Consider the following 26,576-nt stretch of genomic DNA (forward strand, 5'->3'; position numbering starts at 1 on the left):
AAAATCCAAGTGTTGCTGCTTCAGCCGTCCCTACTATGAGGCCAGAACCTGCAGTGAGAGGACCTGATTCTGCTCAGAATCCAGTTCACTATTTTGAGTATTCAGATGTTCATGAAACCCCATACATTTCATAAATTTTCCCATGAACAATTATTAATCTGAACGTTGGAAGGGTGAGAGTCATTGTTTTCTGTCTAAAGAAAAGGAGGACTTGTGGCACCTTAGAGACTTAACAAATTTATTTGAGCATAAGCTTTCGTGAGCTACAGCTCACTTCATCGGATGCATTCAGTGGAAAATACTGAATGCATCCGATGAAGTGAGCTGTAGCTCACGAAAGCTTATGCTCAAATAAATTTGTTAGTCTCTAAGGTGCCACAAGTCCTCCTTTTCTTTTTACGAATACAGACTAACACGGCTGCTACTCTGAAACCTGTTTTCTGTCTGAAGTTTCAGACAGCAAGCCAGTGAGGGAGCAGAAAAAATACCATGTGACTTAAGTGACCAACCACACACAGCAAATATCGAATACTGAACAGTCCAAGCAAGCAGATTACAAACAACCCAGCAGTCAGAAATTGCTTTTCCAAATTATTTGCTGAATATTGGCAACTAACAAATACAATTGCAGAAGCAAAAACAATTGCAGGTAAAAAATAGAACCCAGGAGTCCTGACTCCACATCCCCTACACTAACCACTAGACCCTCCACCCTGTGGAACAGAGCCCATTGTACAGATGGGAAATTGAAGCACAGAGAGACTAAGTGACTTGGCCATGGCCACATGGGGTGTCAGTGGCAGAGCTGGGAATTTAACCCAGGTCTCACAAGTCTTAAGCCAGTGCACTAACTCCCAAACCATCCTTCCTCTCAAATAATTTGACCAGCTCACCTTCTTAGCTACTGGGCAGTCACATGGGTTACCATTTACATCGAATTCAAGTGGGTACAGAATTTCCTCTCCAATACTCCTGTCTCTGTTCTACCCACCTATCATTCTTTCATGGTTAGCACCTGTCAATTTATCGCTCTGCTCCTGCCTCACCTCACTTCCAAATAAACCAAATTCCTTCAAAGATATTAAACACTTAATGGAAATTAATACGCCTTAAGGCAGGTTTTGGGGCCAACTAGCTGCTTAGAGGGCGCTTAAACCATCAGCCCCTCTCAATCCCGTTGTCCTTGTCATACAAACTTAGCCTAGACCCTAATCCGCCCCTCCCGCCCTCACTCCCTCCTCCACTCCAGCAGAAGTGGGCGAAGGATATAAAAACCCCGATGGGATCCTGGCGCTGCCAGCTCTGGGATGTAGATGAGGGACAACACACCAGCTCTGCATTCTCTTAAGGATTTCTGTTGGGGGTGGGGGGATTGTTTTTTACTGAGGTCGACAATAGAATTAAATTGGTTTTTAAAAAAGAAAGAAACAATTAAATAATAAAGAGCAGCTGCTAAAATAACAGAAGGATGAACGGGACAGAAGGTATCAATTTCTATGTGCCGCTCTCCAATAAAACAGGGCTGGTGCGGAGCCCCTTTGAGTACCCACAGTATTACCTAGCTGAACCCTGGAAGTACCGAATCGTGTGCTGCTACATCTTCTTCCTCATCTTCACCGGGCTCCCCATCAACCTCCTCACCCTCCTTGTCACTTTCAAGCACAAGAAGCTGCGGCAGCCACTCAACTACATCCTGGTCAACCTGGCCGTGGCCGATCTCTTCATGGCTTGCTTTGGCTTCACTGTCACCTTCTACACGGCCTGGAACGGCTACTTTATCTTCGGGCCTATGGGCTGTGCCGTGGAGGGCTTCTTTGCGACACTGGGAGGTAAGAGCTCAGCGGCGGGAGCTGAGGATGTTCAGGGAAGGGGGAATGATGCATGCGCTTGCCTGGATGGAGGAAGGAGGAGCGAAAGGAAGGTCTAGTTTGCCCTGGGTTTATTTCCAGTTGGAAGCATGCCATCCAGGCAGATGGCTTTCATTCAGTCTGTTTCTCCTCACTGAAAAATTCTTGGCTGCACTAGTGGGCTAGACACTGCACGTTTCAGCACGGGCTAGACATGCAAGTAATTACCCAGGGTTCCAGGCAGGTTTGTACAGCCCCATGCTACCGCAGATTCACTGCTCTGGTGACACTGAGCTAGCTATGACATCCCCTAATTGCAGCGTAGACATGCCTTATGTGGCATCAGTACATTATGCCACTCCCGGAAGGGTGTGTTGCATTGTAATGCAAAGGTACCACATGGTTAAACGAAACGGCCATGCTACATCCTCACACAACAGTATGGCACAGTGATTTGAGAACCAGCCCAATGACAAGCTATGAGCCATGCCCAAAATAGATTGGGGACTTTTAAAAATTGTTCTGGAAGCCCATGTTGACTGCAACCACACCAGGAGTTTCAGAAAGGAGGCAATGAAAAGAAATCAGCCCAAGCCGCAAAATTCAGCTAAGGATCTGGGACCCAAAGTTCAGGGGTGTTTGAATTGGGAAGGGCTGGGTTTGAGCCCATCGCTAGGGTCCACACGAAGGCAAGCACATCTTGAGATTAATCTGGAAACTGCCATGGTTTTAGCAAGATCCTCCACCACTGTTTAGAATAAGCCCTGCTGAATTCTGTGTGGAAGCCCTTCCCAGCAGGTCACTCTCAACACTCATTGGCAGCCTGACTGAAAATGACTCTTCCTTCCATGGTCTGACCTGGAGCTATTGGGCTGAGGTGGCTAACGCATGTATTTGAGCATCTGCAGTGCTGCTGGGAGCACTCATGTACAGAACTGAGCACCTGAAGGCAGATGCCCAGGTTTGAGTACTGCCCCCTAATACAAAGGCTTTCACCTCCTGGGCTATGCTAGTCATGTCAACCCGGCCAGACATTAGTACCACATCAGAGACCAAGTCAGTGGCCTGCGTCAAATGGGTGGGCCTTTATCCCCTGACAGGCAGCATCACAACCAACATTAATTGGGCCCCCTTATTGGTAGCCTCAGCAGAAGGGTCCAGGACTAAAAAGTCCAAGAGACTGAAATTCCCTTAGGGTGGTTCTTTAGAACAGTGCCTGGGAAACTTACCCCATGTTGTTCCAGTTCCGTGGAGAAGTGGAAGACATCGATACTAGGGCTGTCATGGGGAATACAAAATAATGTTTGGTGCAACAGTAAGAACTCCAGGAGCATGTAAGCTTGCCCCAGGTTCCCAGTGGAAGATGCTATCACGGTTATATAAAACCAGTGGTCCAAAGCAATGCATCTTACAGCAGCGATGCTGCAGTTTGGAGCAAGGACAGGTTTTTTATCCTGGAGGAAGGGCAGGTCAGTATTTGGGAGGAGAAGGAAGATCCGATCAGTATCAGCGAAGGACAGATGACCCCATCTGTATTTGGGAAGGGAAAATGAGTCTCCTCTGGGCTAGAGATGAGGAGCTTGGTGCTTATGGAAGAGGAGGAAAGGTCTAAACCTGGGAGCAGAATGAGGGTTAATTGTGTATCAGGGAGCTGAAGGAAGATATGGTTGCTCTCAATAAGAGTAAAAATGACATGGTCAGTCTCAAGGAGTGGAAACAGGATTCAGTCTCTATTTCTGAGCAGAGCTGCACAAGTAGCGCAGAAATTTTCCAGCGGTGACTATCCAGCGGTGTTTTCAAACCCAACTGATCTGACCGCACTCGTGGCTCTTTGATCTTTCACTCCTGCAAGCAGGGTTGCGATCGACTCTCCGTGGCACAACCACTTGCAAAAAAAGTCTATTTTCAAGCAACATGAATTAATTTTACATCTCTGTGCTCATCCAACCAGCAAAGAGAGATGATACCTGCGGACTTATCCGGCCAACCAAACACAGCTCAGAGAGCAAATTCTTGAAGGGAACAGTTTTCAATCAATGCAAGGAGTTTTAAAAAAAAAAAGGCTAAAATTTCACTGGGTAATTTTCACTCCTGAATACATTTGAGGCAATGGGGATATTCCTGCCACCAGGAAAAGAGGCTCAACAAATCTGGTCTATGCCAGGGATTGGAAGTGGGGCCAGGTCTATATTAGGGAGCAGAGGAAGGGCCACTTAGTGTCATCACTAATTCCTTCAGTGAAAAGGCCTCATCTCTGTGCCTGACAACAGCTTCTAACCTTTCACGCTCTTTCAGGCCCTCTGTCTTATCCAGGCTTCCCATTTCTACCCAGCAAAGAACAAGGAGAGTCTCAACTGTGGGGGGAAAGAAAGAAAAAAGTTTATGCTAAAGGGAAGCCGCAAGAGCTACTGTTCTTCATGAAAGCTGAACAGAGAGTGTAGCTATCAGCGGATGAGCACGTGCTGGGGGCATTAACAGGCTTATGGCACAGGCTAAACACTCATAATCCCCTAAGGTTTGATTATCCTTTGATAAATAAACACACCAGCACCTGCCCAGGCTCATTCTCCTGCAGTGGGAACACATACCAAATACCCATTTAGACTCTTAGAGCCATCAGGACAGGTTCAGACATGGTGCAAGCGAGGGTTCATGCCTTGAGCCGTATTTCCTCACACCAGGTCGAGACTTGGCCCATTGACTTTAGGGGATGACAAATGACCAGGGCCCTAAACAAGACACTCAGAGACTCAAAAGGCCCTTGGGCTCTTTATATGGCCATTTTGGGGGCAGACTCTTAGGCACTCTAAAGGCAGACTCTGCTCAAGCCACAGTGAGATGGGGAAGCTGCAGGGTACCGGATCCAGTTCAGCCCTGTGACGCAACTCCTGGTTCTGTACTGTACCCACCAGACCATCCTTCCCCTCTGTTTAGATAAGAGCAGGTTTAGACAAGTTCTTGTCCCCAATGTCCTTTAACAGCTCACTCATGTTAGATTGCTCTGTCTGTCTCTTTCTCCCCCAGGTCAGGTTGCCCTGTGGTCGCTGGTTGTCCTGGCCATAGAGCGTTATATCGTGGTGTGTAAGCCCATGGGCAATTTCCGCTTCTCTGCCACCCATGCCTTGATGGGCATCAGTTTTACCTGGGTCATGTCCTTTTCCTGCGCTGCTCCACCCCTGTTTGGCTGGTCCAGGTGAGTAATACGAAACACAGACAGTATTTACACCATCCGGACAAAGACTGCCATCTAAATACTTGAATCCCAAATACCCAGGTGTCCCCCTGTGCATGAGCCCTGGAAGCATGGAAGCAATTATGGAGCTGAACCTGATCTGTGTATCTTGGGTTGATACTGGGGTAATGCCATTGACTTAAATGGACTTACTCCTGATTAATGCCAGCGCTAATGAGAGCAGAATCAGACTCTGTGCTTTGGGATGCTTCCTGAAAATGTAACCTCATGCATCTGGGCATTACAAGCTTCCTCACACAGCTCTGCCAACGCACCTCTATCCTACCCGACAGCCTTCGCTGCTATTCCTGTCCTAGACTCCCCACATACAGCGCTGCTAAGGCACCACCTCAGTCCTGATCTTCAGTATCTCCTGATAGTCCAGTCCCGGGTTTCACCCCATCTCTGCCAATGCTTTTCATTCTGGCCCAACATCACCACCTGCTATTCCATTTCTGAGTCCCACACAGAGTTCTGCTGGGACACCGCAATCCCGACCTGCAACCCCTTCCCTTGCTGTTCCAGGCCCGAAAGCTCTCTGATCAGCCCAACCACAGGAAGTGAGAACTCACCACAGGAAGGGCAAATACAGACCTACATATTCTTTTCTTGCTACCGCAGAGGGGAAATGACAAAGGAGCCCAGGCCACCAAGCAAAGGGAGAAGAGACTCTCTGTACTTGCTTGTGAGCAAGGAGGAAGCACGGTCTGCTCATAATACAATTGTCTAATGCCATAGGCCACCAGCTGCGCTCCGTCGAACAGCTGTGTTCTCCTCCGGGGAGCCAGCCACGCACACACTTGTCCCCATTCCAGCAGTCACTGCAGACTAACCTAGCAAGAGCAGAATTCTGAGTGAAGAAAAGGTAGGGGCCCAATCCCGCAATGGCAGCTCCCGGGGCTAATCCTTACATATAACAGTAAATCCCAGTTAAATCAATGAATTAAGATTAAGATTACACATGGCGTAGACCTTATTGTTTCAAGTTGAGCCCAAATATCACATTGGCCAGGAGCTGGGTGGTCAGGACTGAAGCACAGTATGGGAAGCCTCTGCTGTATAGACTCCGTGGATAAACACAGGACTTGAGCATTAAGGAAGGCTGTCAATCTGGTGTCTTTCACATGAATTCACTTGTCATTTCCCCTCCAGCACAGGCAAAGCAACTGCCCTCGCCACAGCCCTCCTGCTGCACAAATTTGGGACCTGATCCCGAAAAAGACTTAGATTTACTCCTGGCAGCAAACCCATTGAAGTCAATGGGGTTACTTGCTTGAGTAAATTTACTTACGTGACTCTGCAGGGATCAGGACATTAGCTATTAAAAGTAACAAAGCTGCTTTTGAGTCATAGGAACCCAAAATCTGATAAACTAAGAAATATCAGAGGGGTTTTTAGTTTGGACCCCCTCCCCGCCCCCCACAAATCTCTCTCTTTATGGAAAAGCACTAAAGAACTGACTAGGGATGAAACCAATAGGATGCTGCAGAAGTGTAACCGGGGTCCATTTAGCTTTGCCCACAACCCAAGCTCGACCCACAACAAATATTACTCCGAAGTCCAATGGGAGTTCATAGAGGACGAGATCCATCCTATAGGTCTAATTAAAATCAAAATCCTTCCTATAGAATTTTACAGCAGGGAAAGAATCCTCTTTTGAATTCTGTAGGCTCCTCTGAAAAGCCTATGGAAAGAATCTTATTCTACTTTGAATTCTACAGGCAAAAATTTAAACAGACGCAAACGATAGGTCCATCAATGGCTATTAGGCAAGATGGTCAGGGACGCAGCCTCTCAGCAGCAGGGAGTCCAAGACGCCTCAGAGTTCATACCTGCACTGAGCCATAGTAGGTTCCCCGTCATCTCTGCTCCTCAGGAGAAAGAACAGGTGGCACATGGCAGCCAAATGCTCAGCCGTGTAGGGACGGGAATAAATCGCCTGCTCCCCGTGGGAGAGAGCGTCTGTCACAACAAACTGATGTCTACATGTCCAAGTGCAATGTGTCAGCACAGAGCAAACGGCAAACATGCCGCCTTCTCCTGAATGAATCACCGCCCCTGCATGATCCTCTCCCGGGCTGCATGGCCCTGGGGCACGGCAGCTCTCGTCACCCAGAGAAGGAGTGCAGCAGGCTCACCAGAGCCCCATGTGGAAGCATGCACTTCTGCCTCACACCAATATGCCAGAGGGGGTGCATTGGCAGAGCTGGGCATGGGGAGCCCAGGATTTGAGCAGGGGGTTGGGCTAGATAACCTCCTGAGGTCCCTTCCAACCCTGATATTCTATGATTCTATGATTGGCATTGCAGAGGGTGGGGGCTGCAGGTCAGGATTGAAGGGCATGGGCCGAGAAATTTGGAAGGAGCACACACAATGCCTGGCCACAGCGCCATTGGCTGGTGCTATCATTCTCAGAGGCTCCAGGAATTGCTAATGCAGCACCGTGGCTACTCCGTGCCTGCCGAGTGACCCATCGTGGCGAGGTTTGCCTCTGTGGCTGTTCTGCCTCTACTTCCCCGTCATCCAAGCCCCTCTATGAACTTGCTTAGGCTCCAGTGACCTTCTGAGCTCAATCTCTTCATTCACTCTTCCCCCGTTCTCCCCCGGCTAGCAACAGAGTTTATCCAAAACCAGAACTCAGAAGTCCAAACGCACACGAAGTTCCCCATCTTCCCTTCTTCAATGTCCACTCACAGGCTTTACCTGGCTCGGGCTCTGCAGAACCATGCGTGCTCTCTGCAGTGCCTTCTTCCAGCAGCTCCAGCACCACACAACCTCCTGTGTTCTGGGCTTCCCTGGGTTACTGCCAGGCTTCCTCCTGTCTCTGGAAGTCTCAGCTACGCTCTCAAACACACCCTGCCTGCAGGTGCCTGCTGCCTTTTATACTGCAATCACCTGGTTGCTCTCCTGTGGGGCTCATCTTGTAATCAAGGGCTGGCTTAGCCGCAGGCTCTCCAACCCATGGGCAAGACACCCTGCTGCAGACACAGAGACTCTAGGTCACCTCACCAGTTTCAACGCAGCCCCATTCACGGGGGCCCCTGTGAAATGTGCGACCTAACCCTTCTGCTTTGCTTGCTCTCTCACTCCGCAGATACATACCCGAGGGCATGCAGTGCTCTTGTGGCCCAGATTACTACACCCTCAACCCTGACTACCACAATGAATCCTACGTCGTCTACATGTTCATGATCCACTTCATCATCCCGGTGGTGGTCATCTTCTTCTCCTACGGGCGGCTCATATGCAAAGTCCGAGAGGTAGTGTGTGGGTTGAGCTGCTCAGGGTTTGACGAAGAGAGACGAGCATGAGAGGGTAGAGGGTGTTGGTCCTCAGCTGGAGAACAGGCTCCCTGAAGCACAAGTAGCACCATCCAGTGGGCAATGCAAGCCTGCATGGGTTTGGCCAGGTCAGACTAGACAATCAGAGTGGTCCCTTCTTGCCTTGTAATCTATGAATCGCCCCCGGTGTTAGCTCTGTTCACTCCCCCATCTCCTCTGGAGGCAGGCCCAGGCTTAGCAGAGAGGCAAGAGACATAAAACTTCACACCCATAATTTATCAGCGGGCGGTGAGGGGGCTCAAAGCCTCACAGGGGGATCGAAAGCAGGGATGATTCTCCGCAAGCGCAAATCAGGGTCACGCGTGTGCCCCTTTCAGCCTCTCCTTTCTCCAGGTAAGAGAGTTTATCGGCTGCACTTTATGACTTGGTGGGTGCTGCCTTGGGTGCGAGCCATTCCACGTTCCATGTGTAAATCTAGTCTGTGCTCCAGAACTAGCCCGGGTTCAGAGCCGTGGAGCTAGCCCCTGCCCCTGGATCTCATCCATGTTCTGTGCAGTGGTTAGATCCCCTCTGGGCATAACGCAATACCAACTGAAATGTCTTCGGCCCAGGGGTCAGCCTTCCCAGCAAAGGGGTTCCGACCTGCTCTCTGTCCCCTGACTCCAGCCATGTCAGATATCCAGTTCTCTCTAGCTTGCCCGATGGGAGACAGCTCAGCACTGTGCAATATGCTCCTTGGCTCACTGCCCTCTCCTTCTCCCACAGGCAGCCGCGCAGCAGCAGGAGTCGGCAAGCACCCAGAAGGCGGAGAGGGAGGTGACCCGCATGGTGATCCTAATGGTTCTGGGCTTTCTCATGGCCTGGACGCCCTATGCCTTGGTGGCATTCTGGATCTTCACCAACAAGGGAGCGGAATTCACCGCTACTCTCATGTCAGTGCCTGCCTTCTTCTCCAAGAGCTCCTCTCTCTACAACCCCATCATCTATGTCCTCATGAACAAACAGGTGAGACTCCCAGGGCCAGGCAGAGGAACCCTCCCTGCCAAAGCTGTTCCTGTCCTAGGCTTCCCCCAGAACTCTAAGGGTGCACCCTGAACCTGGCCTATAGCACCCCCTGCTCTCACAGTTCTGCGTCCCCAGCCAATGCACCTCAGTCCTGACCTGCAGCTTCCGCCCCTGCTATTCCATCCCTGGGCTCCTCTACTCAGCTCTCCAAATGCACCTTGATCCCAACCTGCAGCACCCCTGCTACTCCACTCCCTGGGACACCACCCAGCCCTGCCAACCCAACTCAATCCCTCTATTATCCCAGTCCAGTGTCGGTGCTGCCAACACATCTTGATCCTGACGTACAGTCTTCTTGCTACTCAAGTCATGAGCTTCACCACAGCTGTGCAGATGCATCTTCCTCCTGCCTAATAGCACACCCCTGCTATTCCAGTCCCAGAACAAATTCCAGTTGAATCTGGTATCTGTCGCTTTCTGCCTTAATTTGTTTAGTGCTGCCTATGCAGTTGGAACAGCTGCCACATTTCGCCACGAGGTGGTAGCATCTCTGTAGTGGGCGAGGTATTATATCTAACCCAGCAAAGTGCTCTTTGTCTGGTGACCAGAGGGACGGCTCCACTGGCCATCGTGGAGGTATGTGCTGTGCAAAGGTGCCACTGCTCTCTCTCTCTCCCTTCAGTTCCGTAACTGCATGATCACCACAATCTGCTGCGGTAAGAACCCCTTTGGGGATGATGACGTCTCCTCGACCGTATCCCAGAGCAAGACCGAGGTATCCTCCGTCTCCTCCAGTCAAGTGTCACCAGCATAGACCATGGACAGTTTGAACTTGGGGGACCTGCCACGCTCTGGGATCAAGAAGTAGAAACTGACGCACCCACGTACCCTCTGGTCCACGAGCTTGTCTCATGCGATTACTCCCTTGTACACCCATCATCACATATCACACCTGCTCAGGTGTGCACAGGAGAGCCCTCCCCTGTGAAAATAGTGGTGTCGATACTGAATGTGGCCCCACCCTGCAAATAGCTGTGCACATATAGAACCCACTTATGCAAAGGCTCGCTTGTGCATTTGCAAACCACTTGTGCAAGCAGCCTGCCGTGCAAATATCAATTAATTCTGAGCCCTCTCACGCAAACCCTTGCACGCCTTGCTGCACACACTCACGCAAAGCCAGTACCAACTTGTGCAGACCTTTGCGCTCACTTGTTCATGACCTCTCGCCCTCTTGTGCGCATAGATTTAAGGAAATAAAGTGTGATTTAGGTTGGCAGGGGCTGAAGAGTTTTGGTGAGAGAGTGGTCCCAGAAGCTAACCCCTTGAGCTGGGCTGCCCATGCGTCACACTCTGTGATGCAGCTTGTGTCACATGCAGTGAAATAGCCCTAGTGGTAACATACAACAATGGAGGGGAAGTTGTCCAGCACCCTGGTGCTTGATGGGTGTTTTTAGAACTAGAACAAGCCAGCAGCCTCATTTCTTAGTGCTGCTTCAGTCCTCAAGGGCTGCTGCTGTGGCTCCATTTCTAAAATAATACCCCTTTGGGCTCCCATTGCAGAGATAGCAAGATGGAGAGGTGTAGTGATGTGACCAAGGCCATAGAAGGGGTCAGTGGCAGAGCTGGGATTAGAAGTCAGGAGTTCCTGGCGCCCATTCTCATTCTCAGTCCACTGGAGTGGACCATGATAATTCAGTATCAATGCTAGTGGAAGCAGCTGTGGATACCGCGCTCTCCTACCGTTGTGCCAGCTGCATCCTAGCATGTATAACTTGCTGGCAGAGAGGTGATAGCTCTCAGTGGTTAGAGAACTGCAGGACTTTTCAGTGTATTTACCATCAAGCACCACTGCAAATGATTCATTGCAAGAGGGAATAATGCAGATCCTAGAAGAGAGCCCTGTAGGTAGAGCACGGGCAGAGCAAACTCTGGTTTAGCTTTAAACCCCCTTCCTAAAGTGCTTGTGCACATGTGTGAGCTGGGTGTATGTAGTGACACGAGTATGTGTGAGCACAGACCAACATTGCGTGTGTATACAAAAGTCTACAAGTACATGCCTGCACAAGTACAAGCACCTGTATGCATGCAGGTCCGAAAGTGTGTGTGAGAGTGGATGCAGGGCGGGAAGACATCCATCCCTTGCATTCTTCCCAGAGCTTATGGTTCCTGGCATTATACTCTCTCCTTGGTCGGAAGCTGCAGTGGAACACAACAGCAGTTCACTCGCATGTTTCTGTGGTCTGTAATTCCGTCTCTGCTCCTTACTATCCTCCCCATCCTCTCACTCACAGAGTGGCCGGGAGGGACGCTACCTTGTTTCTTTGCCTGGCTGCTGCCCAAGCTGTTGCATAAGGACTGGAGAGGATGCATGCAGGGCAGCACGCCTTCCTCTACACCATCTCGGAGCAGAGCAGAGCAGAGCTGATGCAATGCAATGGGGCAGAGCATGAAATAAACTAGCAGCTCTCCCAGCTCCTGGGTTTAAGCCAGACCCAGACTGAAGTACAGCAGGGTTTTTCCCAGTGCCTCAAGCTAAAGTACTGGGAAACCCTTGCCCAGCTGTAGATTTAATCCACATTACACTCTCCACAAGCTTGAAGACATGGGGGGACAAATCCCAGGCCCATTCAGATCAGTGGGAATTTTGCGGATCAGTGGCATCAGGGTTTAGTTTTAGAGATCAGCATTTTCAGTTGTGTTACAATGAGTCAATGAACAGCATTTGGTGGCCACTGCCTTTAACCTCACACCCTGCTTATCTACTTTCATGGCTAAAGGCATTCCATTCTAACAAGCCATTCTAACCACCAAATCCTATTAGAAGCTGTAACTACTCGAGCATCCCCCAGCTGCATCCATTCCAGGCGGGCACAGAAATCCAGCCAGGTTCTCCTATTTACTCCAAATAAATTAAGCAGCTCAAAGGGAGATCTCTATCTGCAAAGACAGCTTTTAGGCTTCCATTGCATTAACACCAGGACAGCCCTGGGGAAAGCTCAGGCTGGATTCCCCCACCCCCCCCACACACACACCTGGAATGGACTCCCCATTTGTGTGGCATTTACTCTAGATCATGGGAGTATTTCGGAGGCATTGTTCCATAACGCTGCGCCAAAGTCTATGGCTGGAGCGGTTTCTGCGACCTCTTGCCAGCACAAGCAAAAGTCGGAGCTGTACATCCTTGGCAGACACACCGCCTGTAAAAATCGATACACGCAGTCTTTATAAATCAATATAACAAATGGAGCTGGGAGGGGGCTTTGCTGCTCCCCTCTCTCCTGGAGACGACAATGGAGATATATCTTTTTGTCTTGTCACCTGTAAATATTTGCTTATGTACTTGGAAATCGTTACGTTTCTCGACCCTATCCTCCCCCGCCAAGGAGAGAAGCACTCTTTCACTCGCACGCCTGGCCGGCCTAGGGGGCGCGATGGTTCCTGCAGTGCTTTCCTGTACATATTTTATACATAAACCAACGTATCGGCATGAGGACTTTGTAAAGTTGAACAGTAGGGATTAAAAACAAACCCAAAATAAACACCAGCAGCACAAAGAAGGGAGGTGTGTCTGTCTGATTCCTCGGCCGGGGGCTTCTGCGTCATGGAAAGAGGTCACCTTTATTCCCCTCTCCCCTCTATGGTGGGAGGTAGCCAGACCTTTCTGAGGATTCAGAAACTGTCCTTCCCCATGCTTTACTTCATATACTCACTGTGGACACAGGCACACACAAGGCACCTCCGGGAAGTGCTGCTCCTGCGCCCCTCCCACTGGATGATGTTTGGAGCAGCATTGATGGGTTCCAGAGGGAGCCGTGCTTGGCCTTACTCAGCCAAAGGGGCCAGATGGCAACCCAGTTGGGATCTCCTAATGGGTCTCGTGTGACAGCTGCCATCTTGGTCGACACACTGGGGATCTCCAGGGCTAAAAGCATGCACTACAGAGCCAGAGTAGCAGATTGAGAGCTGTAGCATACCAGCATCCTGTGTATCAAGCACAAAGGGTAACATGTAGCATACACTGAGCGGGGGTTACATATGCTCATGTCACCCTCTAGGGGCCAGCTGGCCCAAAAGATAAAAGACCAATTATTGCTACCAGCACGCACATGCCCACAACCACTTGCCTTCGGTAAATGAGGGCTACCAATCAGCACTTACAACCTAAACGAATATCATCCATTATTGCTCAACCTTTAATATTTAAACACGCCTGACGTAGCCTTAAATAAAGCAATTCTGCTTCAGCAAAGGGTTTTTTGCAGAGTCAAAGTTCCCCTCCTTTGGGGCCCTTAGCGTCAAAGTCATTAAAGAATTGGCAGCGTCAGGGAAAAATTGTTCTCTGTGTCATTGAATTTGTTATCAAGCTGGCTAGTGACTGATCCCAGTCTCATTCCTTTTCTGCTGCTCTCTTTCCCCACTACCCCCACTCCCTCTCTCCTGGCCTGAAGCAACTAGAAATACCACATGTCAAAGATTCTCCACCTAGGGGAGGGAGACATAATAGAAGCCACCGTAGAAGAGAAAGAGGAGATTCCGCTATAGCCCCTCCTTTAATCAGAACAATGAACTCAGGAGCTATGCAAAAACAGAGACACGATCGACAATGAATTGCCGGAGCCTCCAGACCCCAAAGCGTTAAGGATGCTTGTCTCATCCCTGGCTTCCATGGGGTGGTGTCCTCAGCCTGTGGGTGCACTGCAGCCTGGCCTTCCAGCTGCGATCCTTTGGTGTAGGCATGCTGGCGACTGAGGACAAACAAGGGGATGGATTTTAAGCACCAGGCTGTCAATTTTATTCAACTTAATGCAGGGGAGTGGTGCTACCCACCCTGCCACCCATACCCTCACCTGCCAGGCATTTTAAGTGGTTTCAGTTCCGGGGTCTCCAGCCACATGACCCATAACCCGGCCTCTTCAGCCTACCCTAGAACTCAGCTCGTTCTTCTGAGTCCCCCCCTCTCCCTGCAGCCTATGATGGGGGCAGAAGGTACAAAAAGGGGGAACCTCAGCCCATGCAGGCCACAAGGTCTTCCCCTATCCTGTGAGCTCCAGGCTCACAGTGAGAGCCCAGGTCTTTTACTTCAGGGAACCATTCCTTTTAACCACACTGGAAACTGGCCTTGGGATAAGAGGGTGAAAGCAACAAGCTTGATCACACCCCACCCTCCTGCCATGCCCAGTATCAGAACCCTGCCCAGTCCATTCCCTCACACTGAACAGCTCACAAAGCGGCACCATGTGGCCCAAACTAGGGTTTAAATTAATGAAAGGGGAGAGCAAGTGACCAATCGCCTCCCTTCCTCCCTATGCCATTGAGTGCCAGTGACCCTGAAGGACAGGAGCAACCCAGTGTCCGCTCAGCATGTGGGCTCCTCTCCCATCCAGCCAGGGTTGTCCCAGCTGCCACCAGCCCCATCAAGTTCCCCACCCGTTGGAGGCAGGTGGGTGCCATTTTCCTCTCCCACCCGCTCGGCTTTCCCATGTACATCGTGCCAGGCTAGGAGTCTCTCAGCTGCAGGCAACACAAACTGGCAGGATTAAGGAGTCTGTGGAGGCAAGTTGAGAAGTTTGGTGAGGGGGAAGCAGAGATTAATGGAATTTCCTTTGGGAAATGCAGCCTCTGTCTCCCCCTTCACCATCTGGACTCGCAGAACATCCGAGGAGCACTGCGGCCCCCAGCCAGGCGATCTCCAGTGAATAAATGCAACTTCCTTTGCTCCACACAAACTGTGGCGCAGCTCCTGATAGCCTCGCTGACAAGGGGCCAGACTCCGCTCTCGCTAACACCAGTGTAAATCCAAAGCAGCCCCTTCGCTTACTCAAGGTGTCCGCCGGCATGGCTGAGATCAGGATCCAGCCCAACACCTGGCACAACAGCACATCACCCAGCCTCACCCGTCACACCACCCTCCTCCGCACCACAAGGGACAGCATGGAGAAAGGAGCAGCTCAATCCCACAGACGAAATATAAGAAGGAGGATGAGTATCCCGCTAATGCAAGGTTCTCGTGACATCACCGGCTATCGCTCGGCACAAGAGCAGGGCTCGGATCATGCCCCCTAAACCCTGAAGCGCACTCGCTTGGTTACACTCCATCCTATGGATCCAGCCACAGCTCTCCCTGTCTGATTAAGCATGTGGCAGCACTGGAGCCTATTTCTGCTCTGAAGCCCGACGTAGCCTTCCCTGGGTCCCACTGATTTGAGTGGAGTGATACCAAGGTAATGGAATGTGACATTTGCCCCCTGAATTCCTCCTCTTTGCTTTCAAAAGCAGGTGGGATTTAGGGCCAACTTCACTGCTCTGGAGTCTGAAGCTCTCCATTTATCATGCAGCAGGGACTGCCTGGGTGATAGGAGAGCAAGCGTCCCCAATACTGCCTGCCAATGGCCTCCACGCAGATCTGGAGGGATCAGCTCTAGTGGTTGGGAGGAGAGCTCAGTCCCCATAGTCTACTCTGTCCTTGGTGTCTCTCCTGAGGCAGGGCCATATGACTACCTAAGAGCTATAGGTTCAGTCTCCAGGGCTGCAGATCCAGCACCAAATACCAAAGTCACAAGCAATAAACTTTCCTCCTCTGCTCTCCTGGTTAATAAGCCGAGCAAACACGGCTCCTGCCTCTGGGACGTTCATCCCAATGGCCCCAAACGCTTTACCGAGACCGAGCAAGCTGCTGCGGGTTTCGTTTACTGGCTGCAAGGTGGTGCTAATTAATAGGTTGTGTGCCATGTGCAGCTGAACACAATACTATAGCTGCCTTGAAAAGAGCTGCAGCTGGACTCAGTCTGTAATTAAGCTTCGTGTATGCTGCCAGGCAGACCTATGGCAGCAAACACCTGTAGACCCAACAGACTCGACAAGGGAAAGCGATTAGGGAGTGTGAAGTCCACAGGATGTGTGGGAAAGTTATTCCAAGAGAGGGGCTGTGTTTTGATCTCTCCCCCTTTGGCCCTGGATATTTAGGGGTAACCCTAACGGGAGTGAAGCTAGAGAAGCTGCAAGCCATGTTCCCCTTCCTTCCCTCGGGCACTCCTCACTCTACAAAATATACACCCCCTTCCCCTCTCTACTTACATGCAGTTGTGGTAGAGGTTCAAGGCACTCCAGGCTCCCAGCTGTGGTTCTTCTGCTCCCAAGGGCAGAGGAAGGAGGCAGGGGGAGCCCATCTCTGCATCAGAGTCTGTTATGTTTCGCAGCATGCAAACTGAGAAATCACATCCAACATGGAATACTCTTGCTGGCAGGCTGCAATGTAACACTGCTTTATTTCTTAGAATTCAGAGCACGCAAGAACCCCAACCCAGAGAGAAACAAAACAGGCTGCTCCCTAAAACAGAGAGGCACAACTCACCCTACCTGGCTTTAAGAGGATTCTTTTCAAAGCCGCTCCAATCATTGCACACCCCTGCCCTCCCTCCCCACAGAGTCCTTTGTTTCCCCACTTCACACTACCCCTCTGCAGTGCACTATATTAAGGAGGGATTTCTGCTTAAGAACCCTACATGAGATTTCTTCCAAGCCCCACCAAAGCTGTTCCTGAATGACTCAGATAGATGACTGCATGAACAAAAGACACTCTTTCTTTCCAAGGCATGAGCCAGCTGCCCCCAGCCCTACATGGTTCACCAGTAACCCAGTGCATGCAGTTGATCTCCTCACTTTTGATTCCAAAGACTCAAGCCTCTAGCTGGTGAGCTCAGGGAGTGGGTCTGCAAGGGCTGTGAACAAGAGCAGGCCCTCATCTTTCCAAGAGACAGTAATATAGCTTTTACATATGCACCTGCCAGCCCTCAAAGAAGCTCCATTATGGACTCAAGTATAAAGGAAGGAGGGAAAACCTAACAGCATGGAAATATCCCTGCTAGCTAGAAGGGAGAGGAGGGCAGTTTGGTGCAAAATGGACACCTTAGGGTTACAGGTGCTTGTTTCTCCCAGATTTAAAGGGCCAGCTAACAAAAGGCACATGATGGGAAAGGCTCAGCCGGTCCTGGGGAGTTGAGTTACCCACCAATGTGGGAAAGTTCTGGTCTAGTTCTGAACTCGGTTTGTGCCGTCAGTGAGTTAGGGGCCAGAAACAAGCACTGAGCTCTTATCCACCAGTGTGTTGGAGAGAGCTTAGGTCCTTTAGCTCCAAAACAACCAGCTGTCTTGTGTAGCCAGTTTTAAGGGCTCAGGGTAGGAAATCAATGGGAATTAGGCAGCTAAATATATTTGTGAATCTCACCCTCAGTCCTTACAACCAGGGCCAAATTTTGCAGAACAACTCAGCTCCCAGTTAGGTGCTGGAATAAGGGACAGCTCCCAGCAGCTTGCACCCAGCAGCTCCCATTGTGACACCAGTGGGCAGATTTTCAACAGAGCCCAGCACCCAACGCACACAGCTCTGGGCCTTGATGATGCCTCTTTTGAATATCTACCCTCCAGTGGCTGGTGAATGACATGGGGAGTTGCACTACGTAAGCCAAGAGAGGGCGACACAGACAGAGTGCTCATGTGGATCTAATTTTTCCCCAAAAGTTGTGAGACTTTGTATCCAGAGTTTTAATATGAAGTAAGCTCTGTGGGCCAGAGACCATCTTTTTGTTAGGTGTCTGTACAGCACCTAGCACAATGGGATCATGGTCCAAGATGGGGGTTCCTTGGTGCTACCGCAACATGAATAATAAGTAGTTTTAATTATACTCATTTCTGTTCTGCCTCCTTCCTTTCTCCCTCCCTTTTGCTTTCTCCCCCATCTTCCCTGTAAAGGAACCCTCCTTCTGCCTACAAAGGAATAAAAACGCCTTGTTTGCTGTTCTCTGAAGCCAGGGAGAAACAAAAGGATGGAACTGCTAGGTCCTTTTTCGACGGGTGACTGAAAATGCACTGTTCAAAGGAGGCCTTGCTTATCTCACCCTTTAGACTTTGGAGTGTAACATACAATTGGAATTCAACCCCCCATTACTACAAATATCTCTCTCTGTTTCTGAATGGGGGAATAGGTTCTTTTTTCGAAGGCATGTTCTGTGCTGGCAGAATTCACAACTGGCCACCTGGGGAGGATAATAATACTGTCTGATCCTGAACAGTGTAAATAGGAGCCTATAGGTAACAGAGAGAAAAGAGCAACAGGCTCGGGGGTGTTCTGTGTTAGAGGGTGCAGCTATTGTTGGTTGGGAATTTTTTGACATACTGTTTTTGTTGTTTTTTTTAACAAAAATAAATAAATGTCAGTTCACTGAAACAAAAACTATTCATGAAACACGGCTGGTTTCCACAAATCACAGGAGTGAGGGAGTATTAGGGCCTGATCCAAAGCACACTGACACCACTGGAAAGACTTCCTCTGGCTTTAGTGAGTTTTGGATCAGTCCCAAAGGTCCAAGCTACATTAGAAAGCTTACTGCTTAAAGTGGCAAACGGTGGATGCAGTGACACTGGTATAAAAATGCTTATCCTGGTATACCCTATTCCATTTTGGGAAGTGAAATAAATTGTAAGAGTATAGGGCACCTGAATACCAATATAAAGATGTCCACGCTAGGGCTTTTACTGGTATATCAGTAAAAAAATCATGTCCCTAACCAACATGGTTATAATACTGGGATAATATTTCTAGCGTAGACCAGGCCTTCATGAATGAGCCCACAGTAGAAGCAGGACTCCAGGTAATTTTTCAAGGGCAGCAAATCATTTTAAGGGTTATCTAGGCAGAATTGTTTTAATAGGAAGGAGGGGATATAGATTTCCAAAGCCCTCACCCTGTTTTCATCACCCACCCACAGCCTCGGACCAGCTGCACAGGTTGGTGGTGGCTAATGCTAAGTTCCTTGCATGTTGCCTCCATAAGCTTCAAGAACAAATGGAGGTCAGTGGTATGATCTCCATGTTAGAGATGGGGAAACTGAGGCACTGAACAGGGAAGTGATTTGGTCACAGTCACGTAGCAGGTCAGTGGCAGAGCGAGGAATGACTCCCAGTGCCCTACCCCCCTAGATGATGCCACTTCTTTCAAAGCCCTCCATTTCCAATAGCCATGAGTTCTGGGCAGCAATCACACTCTCTACCTTGGTAACAAAGTGATGATGACTCAGCTGTTCAATCTGTCTCCTTTTCTTCCTCCCCTGACTGGGCCTGTCTCTCACCTTCCTCCCCCACATAGCAGCCCCCGCCCTGCCAGACATTCCCTTCCACCCTTCCCCTTCCAAACTCCCACTCCATGATCCACCCCTGTGTCTCTGTTACACCAGGCAGCTGCCTGGCACTTGCGCATCAGCCCGTCAGCTGCTGACATGCGAAGCAGCTGGCAGCATGAAGTGTTTGCAGGGTGGAGGAGGATAGACAGCCCACAGTAAATCCATCCGGAATTTGCAAAGCAGGCAGAGGTCACTGTTAGCTCAACTACTGCCCCTGGCTGCATGGAGCTTGATCTAAATGCAACTGGCTGAGCCAGAGTGATTTACACGGCTCTGGGGAAGGAATTCCCCCTCCTGGCATATTTTTTCCTCCTTGGAATGTCAGTCCAACACAAGCGCAGTCCCACTCTTAGATTTATGCCCCATGAAGGGACCGTATTCTCCCCACAACACACACGCAGCACGTGTAGGTCTGTTCGGGATCGTTCCCCGTTGCAGGGCCCCGCTCTGTGCCCACTCATAGCTGCAAGGCCATCTGATGCTCTCTGTAGTTATGCACCAGGAAGCATCTAGATGTGCCCATGTTTCACCAAGGTAAGGAGGGAGCTGCTGTCTTGGGAGGAGCTGGCACAGATGAGAAGGAAGGGGGCAGGGTGGATGTTGCTACCAGCTGCCATTACCAGAGATCGAGGCCAATGGCTTTACAGAGCTGGACATTTATTTCCCCATTAATCAACAGCTGCAAAAATTCATGGCCTATAACCAAGTGCCGGGCCCTGGAAATGGAGTGTTTAAGGATCTGGGCTCCAATACTCATTAAACTAAACTGCCTGCTTCCCTCCTTCCCGCAGCAGGAGCAGAGAGCTCTGCAGCAATGAGCAAGACCGACAGCAGGAGCGGAGTCTGTCCAGAACCCAAAGGCGCTTACCCACCTTCTGCCCATTATTGAGGAGACATACCAGGGAAGAGCAAACATCACCAGGCTCAGAGAGTCTCTGAGCCGTGTTCTCACATCACTTCCTCCAGCGGGAATCTGGAGTAACCCCAGGGACTGCAATGGCACCTCTCTCCTTGACGGCCAGGTGTGCACGAGAGAGCTCATTTAACATGGCAAGGCAGGCCCCTTGTGCACTTTCTCGCTGAGGATCTCAGTGCACTGTACAAACATTGATTCACCCCAATCCCTCTCCTGGGAGGTAGGTCAGTAGGACCATCTCTGTTTGAAAAGGTAGGGAAATGGAGGCACAGAGAGGTTAATTGAGTTGTCCAAGGTCAACTAGTGAGGCAGTAGCAGAGTTGAGAAGAGCTTCATAGGGTGAAATCCTGGAATCCATTAGCATCAACAGCAAAACTTCTAGTGGCTTCAGTGGGAACAAGATTTCACTCAGACTTGAAGGCCACAAGGGACCATTCAGACCATCTAGTCTGACCTTCCTGCACAACACAGAACAGAGAATGTTGCCCTGTAATTCCTGCCTCTAGCCTGATACTGTAGCTCAGCCACAGGGTATATTTCTTAGAAAGAGACGTCGGAGCTTGATCTGAACACTCCAAGTAATGGAGAATGAGTCTGGTCCTGGGTAAGTTGTTCCAATGGTTAAATTAGTCTCCTTGTTACAAATTTGCACCTTATTTCCCAGCAAAATGTGTTGAGTTTCAGCTTTCAGTCACTGGCTCTCATTTTGCTTTTGCTGGCTAAACCAAAAAGCCCCCTACTCTCAGAAATCCTCTCTCCGTGAAGGCACCTCAGACAGGGCTCTAAAAGGTACTGTACTTAGGTGCCTATCTACCTTTAAGGATCTCGGCCTTATGGACCATGATCTAGTCACCTCCTTAATCTTCTTTTTGATAAATTGAATAGCTGGAGCTTCTTTAGTCTCTCTCTGGAAGGCAGTCCTGACTCCCAGTCTTCTGCCAAAACAGTCTGTCCTTCCTGGTGCCAGATACCTTCCGGCAGCCTCTCCAAACCCCTGAGGGCTGAAAAGTCCAGTTGGAAATCTTGGATAAATGAGGCACAGGCAGGGGAGAGAAGCAATGTGCTGAGGTGAGGTTTGACGATGGAGAACTGAGGAGGAGGACGAGAGAGAGGGAGGCCACCAGGAGCTGCAATGAAGAAGGCTCTCCCAGCAGGGAAGACCAGATAGGAGGTCAGTGCTAAAAGAGCAGAGGGAATGGGGGTGGGTGGGGGTGCTGAGCAAAGGTTGGTGCATTTTCAAAGACAGGGACAAATTATTTACTCAGTTATGCCAGTCTTAATCAGACATAATTCCAGGGAAGTCAATAGAGTTTCTCTGCATGGTATAAATCCAGAGCAACTCATCTGGAGTTACTCGAGATTCTAGTGTCACTTAAGGGAATTTTGGACTGAATCTTGATATGTGAATATGGGGAGAACTGGTGAAAAGATATGAGGATGGGGTGATGGAGCTAGGATGCAACAACACCCACTTCCGCCTCCTGTTTGGGTCATTAGCAGGGTTTGAACCCAGGACTTTCATCCCCATAGCACAGACTTGCTGCCCCTTGAACTAAAGGAGTAATTCCATTATATGATAGCAGTAGTAAACTATTATCTTCTATGTGAACCAGCCATTACAGGGTGGGAGCATAACATTTTCAAATGTATTACAGCCATACCGACTGATCCCCTTCAGTATCATTGCACAGGCCTCTACCACTTGAGCTAAAGGAGTGACTCCATTAGCTAGTAACAACAGTAGACTGTTATGTTCTATGTGGACCAGCCACTAAAGACGGACTATCATGCTGTCTGGAGTCGCTCATGACCATGAGTGCCCACCTTAGGGCAGACGGTCAGAAAACAGGGCAGATATCCCAAACTAGTGGTGTGTTCTATAACTAGATTTCACCAAGCCGGTAACAAATGTGAGCGCCTGGATCACTATACCAGTCTTACCATGAAGTCACAGACAGTTCCCTTAGACTCTCCAGTCTATCCTGCCACCCAGACAAACTGGACTTTGTGATAAAAGGTCACTTATACCAAACATGACCAATTTAAGTTGCTTCCAATCCCAAGAGGCCAGTCACTTACCCCAGATCATTTGGTAGCCTGCCCTATATTTTACACCAAAGACAACACTGGTAGCCAATTCTATAGTAAACTACCTAAAGGTTAATTAGTTAAGAAAAGGAAATGAGAGTTATTGAGAGGTTAAAGCATGTAACATATATACAGCTGAGGCACAATCTAGAAGTCCAAATAGTAGCAGAAATGTAGTAATCTATCAGTTTCCCAAAAGTCTCTCCAGGCTACCCAGAATAACTCTGGGGATCTCAGTCTTCTCATTCAGTTATTCCACCCTGTAAGAATCCAAACAGTCCAGAGATGAAGGATAATTCCCTTAATCCATACTTATAGCCTCTTCTCACAGAGAACAAGCTGACAGGGTCACTACCCACGTGGGCTTTGCCTTTGAAGACAGAGAGCAAGGAATGCATTTTGAGTCTTTGACCTCCGATCATCACACACAACGACCACTTGCTTTGAAATTAGCACTTGTCTGTTAAAGTTCTTTATTTGCATGATACAAGGCTTCTTCCTCCTTTGATGGGTTATTTGGTTACAGGGGTATCCATAATGTAAATGCTTGTTCTGAATTATAGCTGGATACAGATAAGTGAAAACAATGCAAGTAACATCTCATTAGCTTTCATGAAGTTTAAACATCAACTATACTCTCATATATTTCATCATCATTTTGATCTCTACTAATACACAGGTGAATTGGCCTGGAGCTTTGGCGTGCATTGGCATCTGGTCTGCCAGGGACATCGCAAACATTACAAGGCTGTGGCAACTGCAGTAACTGGTGACCTAATTACATCACAAAATTTAGCCATGGAGCGTAGGGAAGGTGAGGATGAATGACACCCAGGCAATCTATTCCCCAGCTCAGAAAATAAAAGCTCATATAGTCCTCATTGATCCAATTTTTTTTTGTGCCAGAGAACATTTAATGGAAGGGTTTTTCTGGTTATAAACAGTGTTGGAGGTGCAAAGTCATAATTTTCTTGCATTTGTTGGCAAGGCTTCACTCCTCTCATTTTTCAAAGGCAGGGGCTTTTTTAAGATGCGCTGTATCGATCCAATACTTATTTATATATGAACAATGGGAGAAGATGGTTAGTTCAGTTATTAAATTTAGAGAGCTGACAAAAGCAATCAGAAGATGTAATGTTTAATAGGAGATTAAAAAGCAGGCTGCAGGAGCACAGATTTCTGACCCAGCGTCTTGGAGACGTAATTTAATATACATAACACACACATATATATATTACTGCTTAGATAGCAGCATAAAATGATAAAATTGCCTGTGTTTGCTGAAGGGTTTTATCATTAATTGATTTTCCTGCAGACTTCTCGTCTCTCTCTCAGTGTTAATTTTGGAGCTTTTTGTCTTGGTGGCGAGTTGGGGGAGGCATCTCACATATCTGGAGACTTGTAGGTTTCTCAACACAAGTGGAATGAGTTTGGAGGTCTCAGTCTAGTCCTCTAGGGGTGATTTGGTCCACAGCATAAAGCCTCCAATGACTACACAATTCTGCTCTGCAGAAGGGGTGCACCAGGTCATGTTGAAAGCACAGAGGCAGAACTGCTTTAAGTCCCTGACCGGAATGGCAGGGAATAAAGCAGATCAGGATTGGGGTGTATCAGCAGAACTGTTTTAGGGCTGAATGAGCAGGAGGTCAGGAGTGAGGGGTACTAGCAGAGCTGAATAGGGTCTCAGGACTGGAATAGCTGTTCCAGCCCCCATTCTAAGAGCCAGGATGGCCTTGTGATTAAGGCACTGGAGTGGGGCTTACGAGATCTGGGTTGAAGTTCTGATGGTTCCACAGATATCCTGTGTGACCTTGGGCAAGTCACTGAGGCCAGATTTTTAAAGGTACGTAGGAAACTAGTGGGGTTTTCATAAGTCCATTGAAATCAATGGGAATTAGGTTGACAATCCCACTCGGCTCCTGTCACAGGGTGACACTGACCCTTTAGTCCAAGTCCCTGTCATTTTGCCATGTGGATGTACATAAAGCCACAGACACAAGTCAGAAGGTCTACATAGTGCAGTATGGATGTGTTAGCACAGCTGTGATACCCGGGACCGGAAATTGAAAACCCAGGTTTACAATGCAGTGTGGATGCTCAAGCCCGGGCTTGGGAACACCACATCCACAAGCCCAGGTCCCACAGACCGAGCCTTAGTGTGCGGAGTAGCCTCACCCTAAGTGTTATGTCTCCACAGCAATTAAACACCTGCAGCTGGCTCATGTCAGCTGACTCAGGCTTGTGGGGCTTGGGCTGTGGGACTGGATGTTTGGGTCCGGGCTTTGGGACCCCGTGAGTGGGGACGGTCCCATGCTAGCGGTGTGCGTAGCGTGTGTACTCTACACACCGCCGAAAGGAGGCTGCAGTGTGGACATACCGCTCAAGTCTAAAACTTCTGGGCAGAATCCAGAAGAGGCCTGAAAATGAACCACTGCTCTAGAGCCAAGACCAAGTATAGAGGTCTTATGAGTCTGCTACTGCCTCCGAGCTACCCCCACGGTCCTTTTGCTCAGCTTGATGATGCTTGTGCTTTAGAACCAGAAGTTCAGTCCCTACAGAGAACCCCTTCCAGGCACATTCCTGGAGACTCGTACCCTCACATTCACTTTCATCCCAGTTGCTGTTTGCTAAACCTTCCACTGTTAGAAGGGAACAATTTATAATTGGCCTTTTTTTTTTTTTTTTTTTAGTAAGCCTTGAAATAGTTCCTCACTCACGTCAGGTCACTCCAGCTCTCCCCACCTAGAGATTACTCCGCTGAGCCTTTCAGCCACCTCCTAAGTCTTTTCATTTCTTCTTGTTTCAATATGTTGGCCAGCGTCCAGCTGTAACAATGAGGAATGACATTGAGATTAGAGTTTAATAAGCATCAAGAACAGAACCCCCATTTGGATCAAACCAATTTAGGGGTCACGGTAAAACAGTCAAAACAATTCCAGTGATGGTGGACCCCTGGCCCTCTCCCCTGGATGATGCCCCCCCTGGTTCTTCCCCCGCAGTTCCTAGCAGCCATATTTTACTATGTATTAGTCTCTCTCACCACAGAATACACTGAGCCAACATTAGAGCAACTTAACAGAAGCAGGAGACACCATTGGGAATGGTGTCTGGGCCGCTCATTGTCATTCTAGGCCTTGCTCTCCCAGCAGGGGCACTGGCCGTGAGGGGAGCACTCAGCAGCACTGGTCCCAGTCTCTCCCAGCAGGCGATGCCATGAGGAATGGTGTAGGAGCACTGGTTGTGAGAGCTCCTGGCTGTTCCAGTCCCAGCCTCTCCCAGCAGGAGGTGCTGTCGGGCATGGTTTAGGGGCATTGTAGTTTTTGGAGACTTTGCTCTGTGGCTCAGAGTGTCCTTCCTCCCCTGCCAGCCCCCTCGTTGCTTGTGTGCATGAATGACCTGCACATGCATGGACTCACCTGGAGAGTCTTAGGCTGACTGCAGCCACATCTGTTTCCCGGTGCCCCTCCATGCAGGGAAGGTAAACTGCTGGGAGTATGAATGGGTCAGCCTGCCCCCGTGTAATCATTTCCCATCCCTGCTCCATCACTCATCCTAAGCCACCGACCCTGAAGTATTATGGCCATGCTTCCTGAGCTGGCAGGGCAGGAAGGGTGAAGGCTGGGAGTGAGGAAGTGCCTCACTTCCAGAGGAGATTAAAGCGCTGGGGTGGCCAGGGGGACACTATCCGGCCCTCAGGGGGATGTGAATTATGGGAGGACCCAAAGGAACTCTGTGTAATCTGGGGAGGGATGATCAAATGGTGGCAGCTGCAGCCTTGTGCAGAGGTGATGGATGGCCTCCCCACGGGGAGCCAGACTTCCAATTTGCTGCCCATTTGCAGTGCACTTTACCCACAATTCAACCTGTCAGAGCCACAAATCCCTTGGAAGGTTTGCAACAGCCAACACCACACACACACGCAAGCACACAGAGGCACCCCCCACCAGAGACACTGCACACACACGCACAATCTCCAGAGACACCAAACACACAAACGCCCCCCCCGAGAAACCACACACACACGCACCA

General features: G+C 49.5%; 1 protein-coding gene and 1 long non-coding RNA gene across 2 annotated transcripts in view; one reads left to right on the forward strand and one right to left on the reverse strand.

Moving 5' to 3' along the window:
• Window positions 1–26,576, reverse strand: part of LOC311510998 — a 120,941-nt gene that overhangs the window by 18,872 nt on the left and 75,493 nt on the right. The window contains exon 4 of the long non-coding RNA XR_014709177.1: window positions 25,265–25,372. This is a non-coding gene — a long non-coding RNA (uncharacterized lncRNA). The remainder of the gene's footprint in view (window positions 1–25,264; window positions 25,373–26,576) is intronic.
• On the forward strand, window positions 1,469–10,179 carry LOC311511160 (blue-sensitive opsin; the record flags this gene model as incomplete). The annotated part of the gene is made up of 5 exons (XM_084611547.1): window positions 1,469–1,829; window positions 4,872–5,040; window positions 8,174–8,339; window positions 9,126–9,365; window positions 10,048–10,179. The coding sequence occupies 5 exons, from the start codon at window positions 1,469–1,471 to the stop codon at window positions 10,177–10,179; spliced, it is 1,068 nt and encodes a 355-aa protein (XP_084467673.1).

The sequence above is a fragment of the Lepidochelys olivacea genome (assembly GCF_965140295.1).
Source record: "Lepidochelys olivacea isolate rLepOli2 genome assembly, chromosome: 21".
Classification (NCBI taxonomy): Eukaryota; Metazoa; Chordata; order Testudines; family Cheloniidae; genus Lepidochelys; species Lepidochelys olivacea.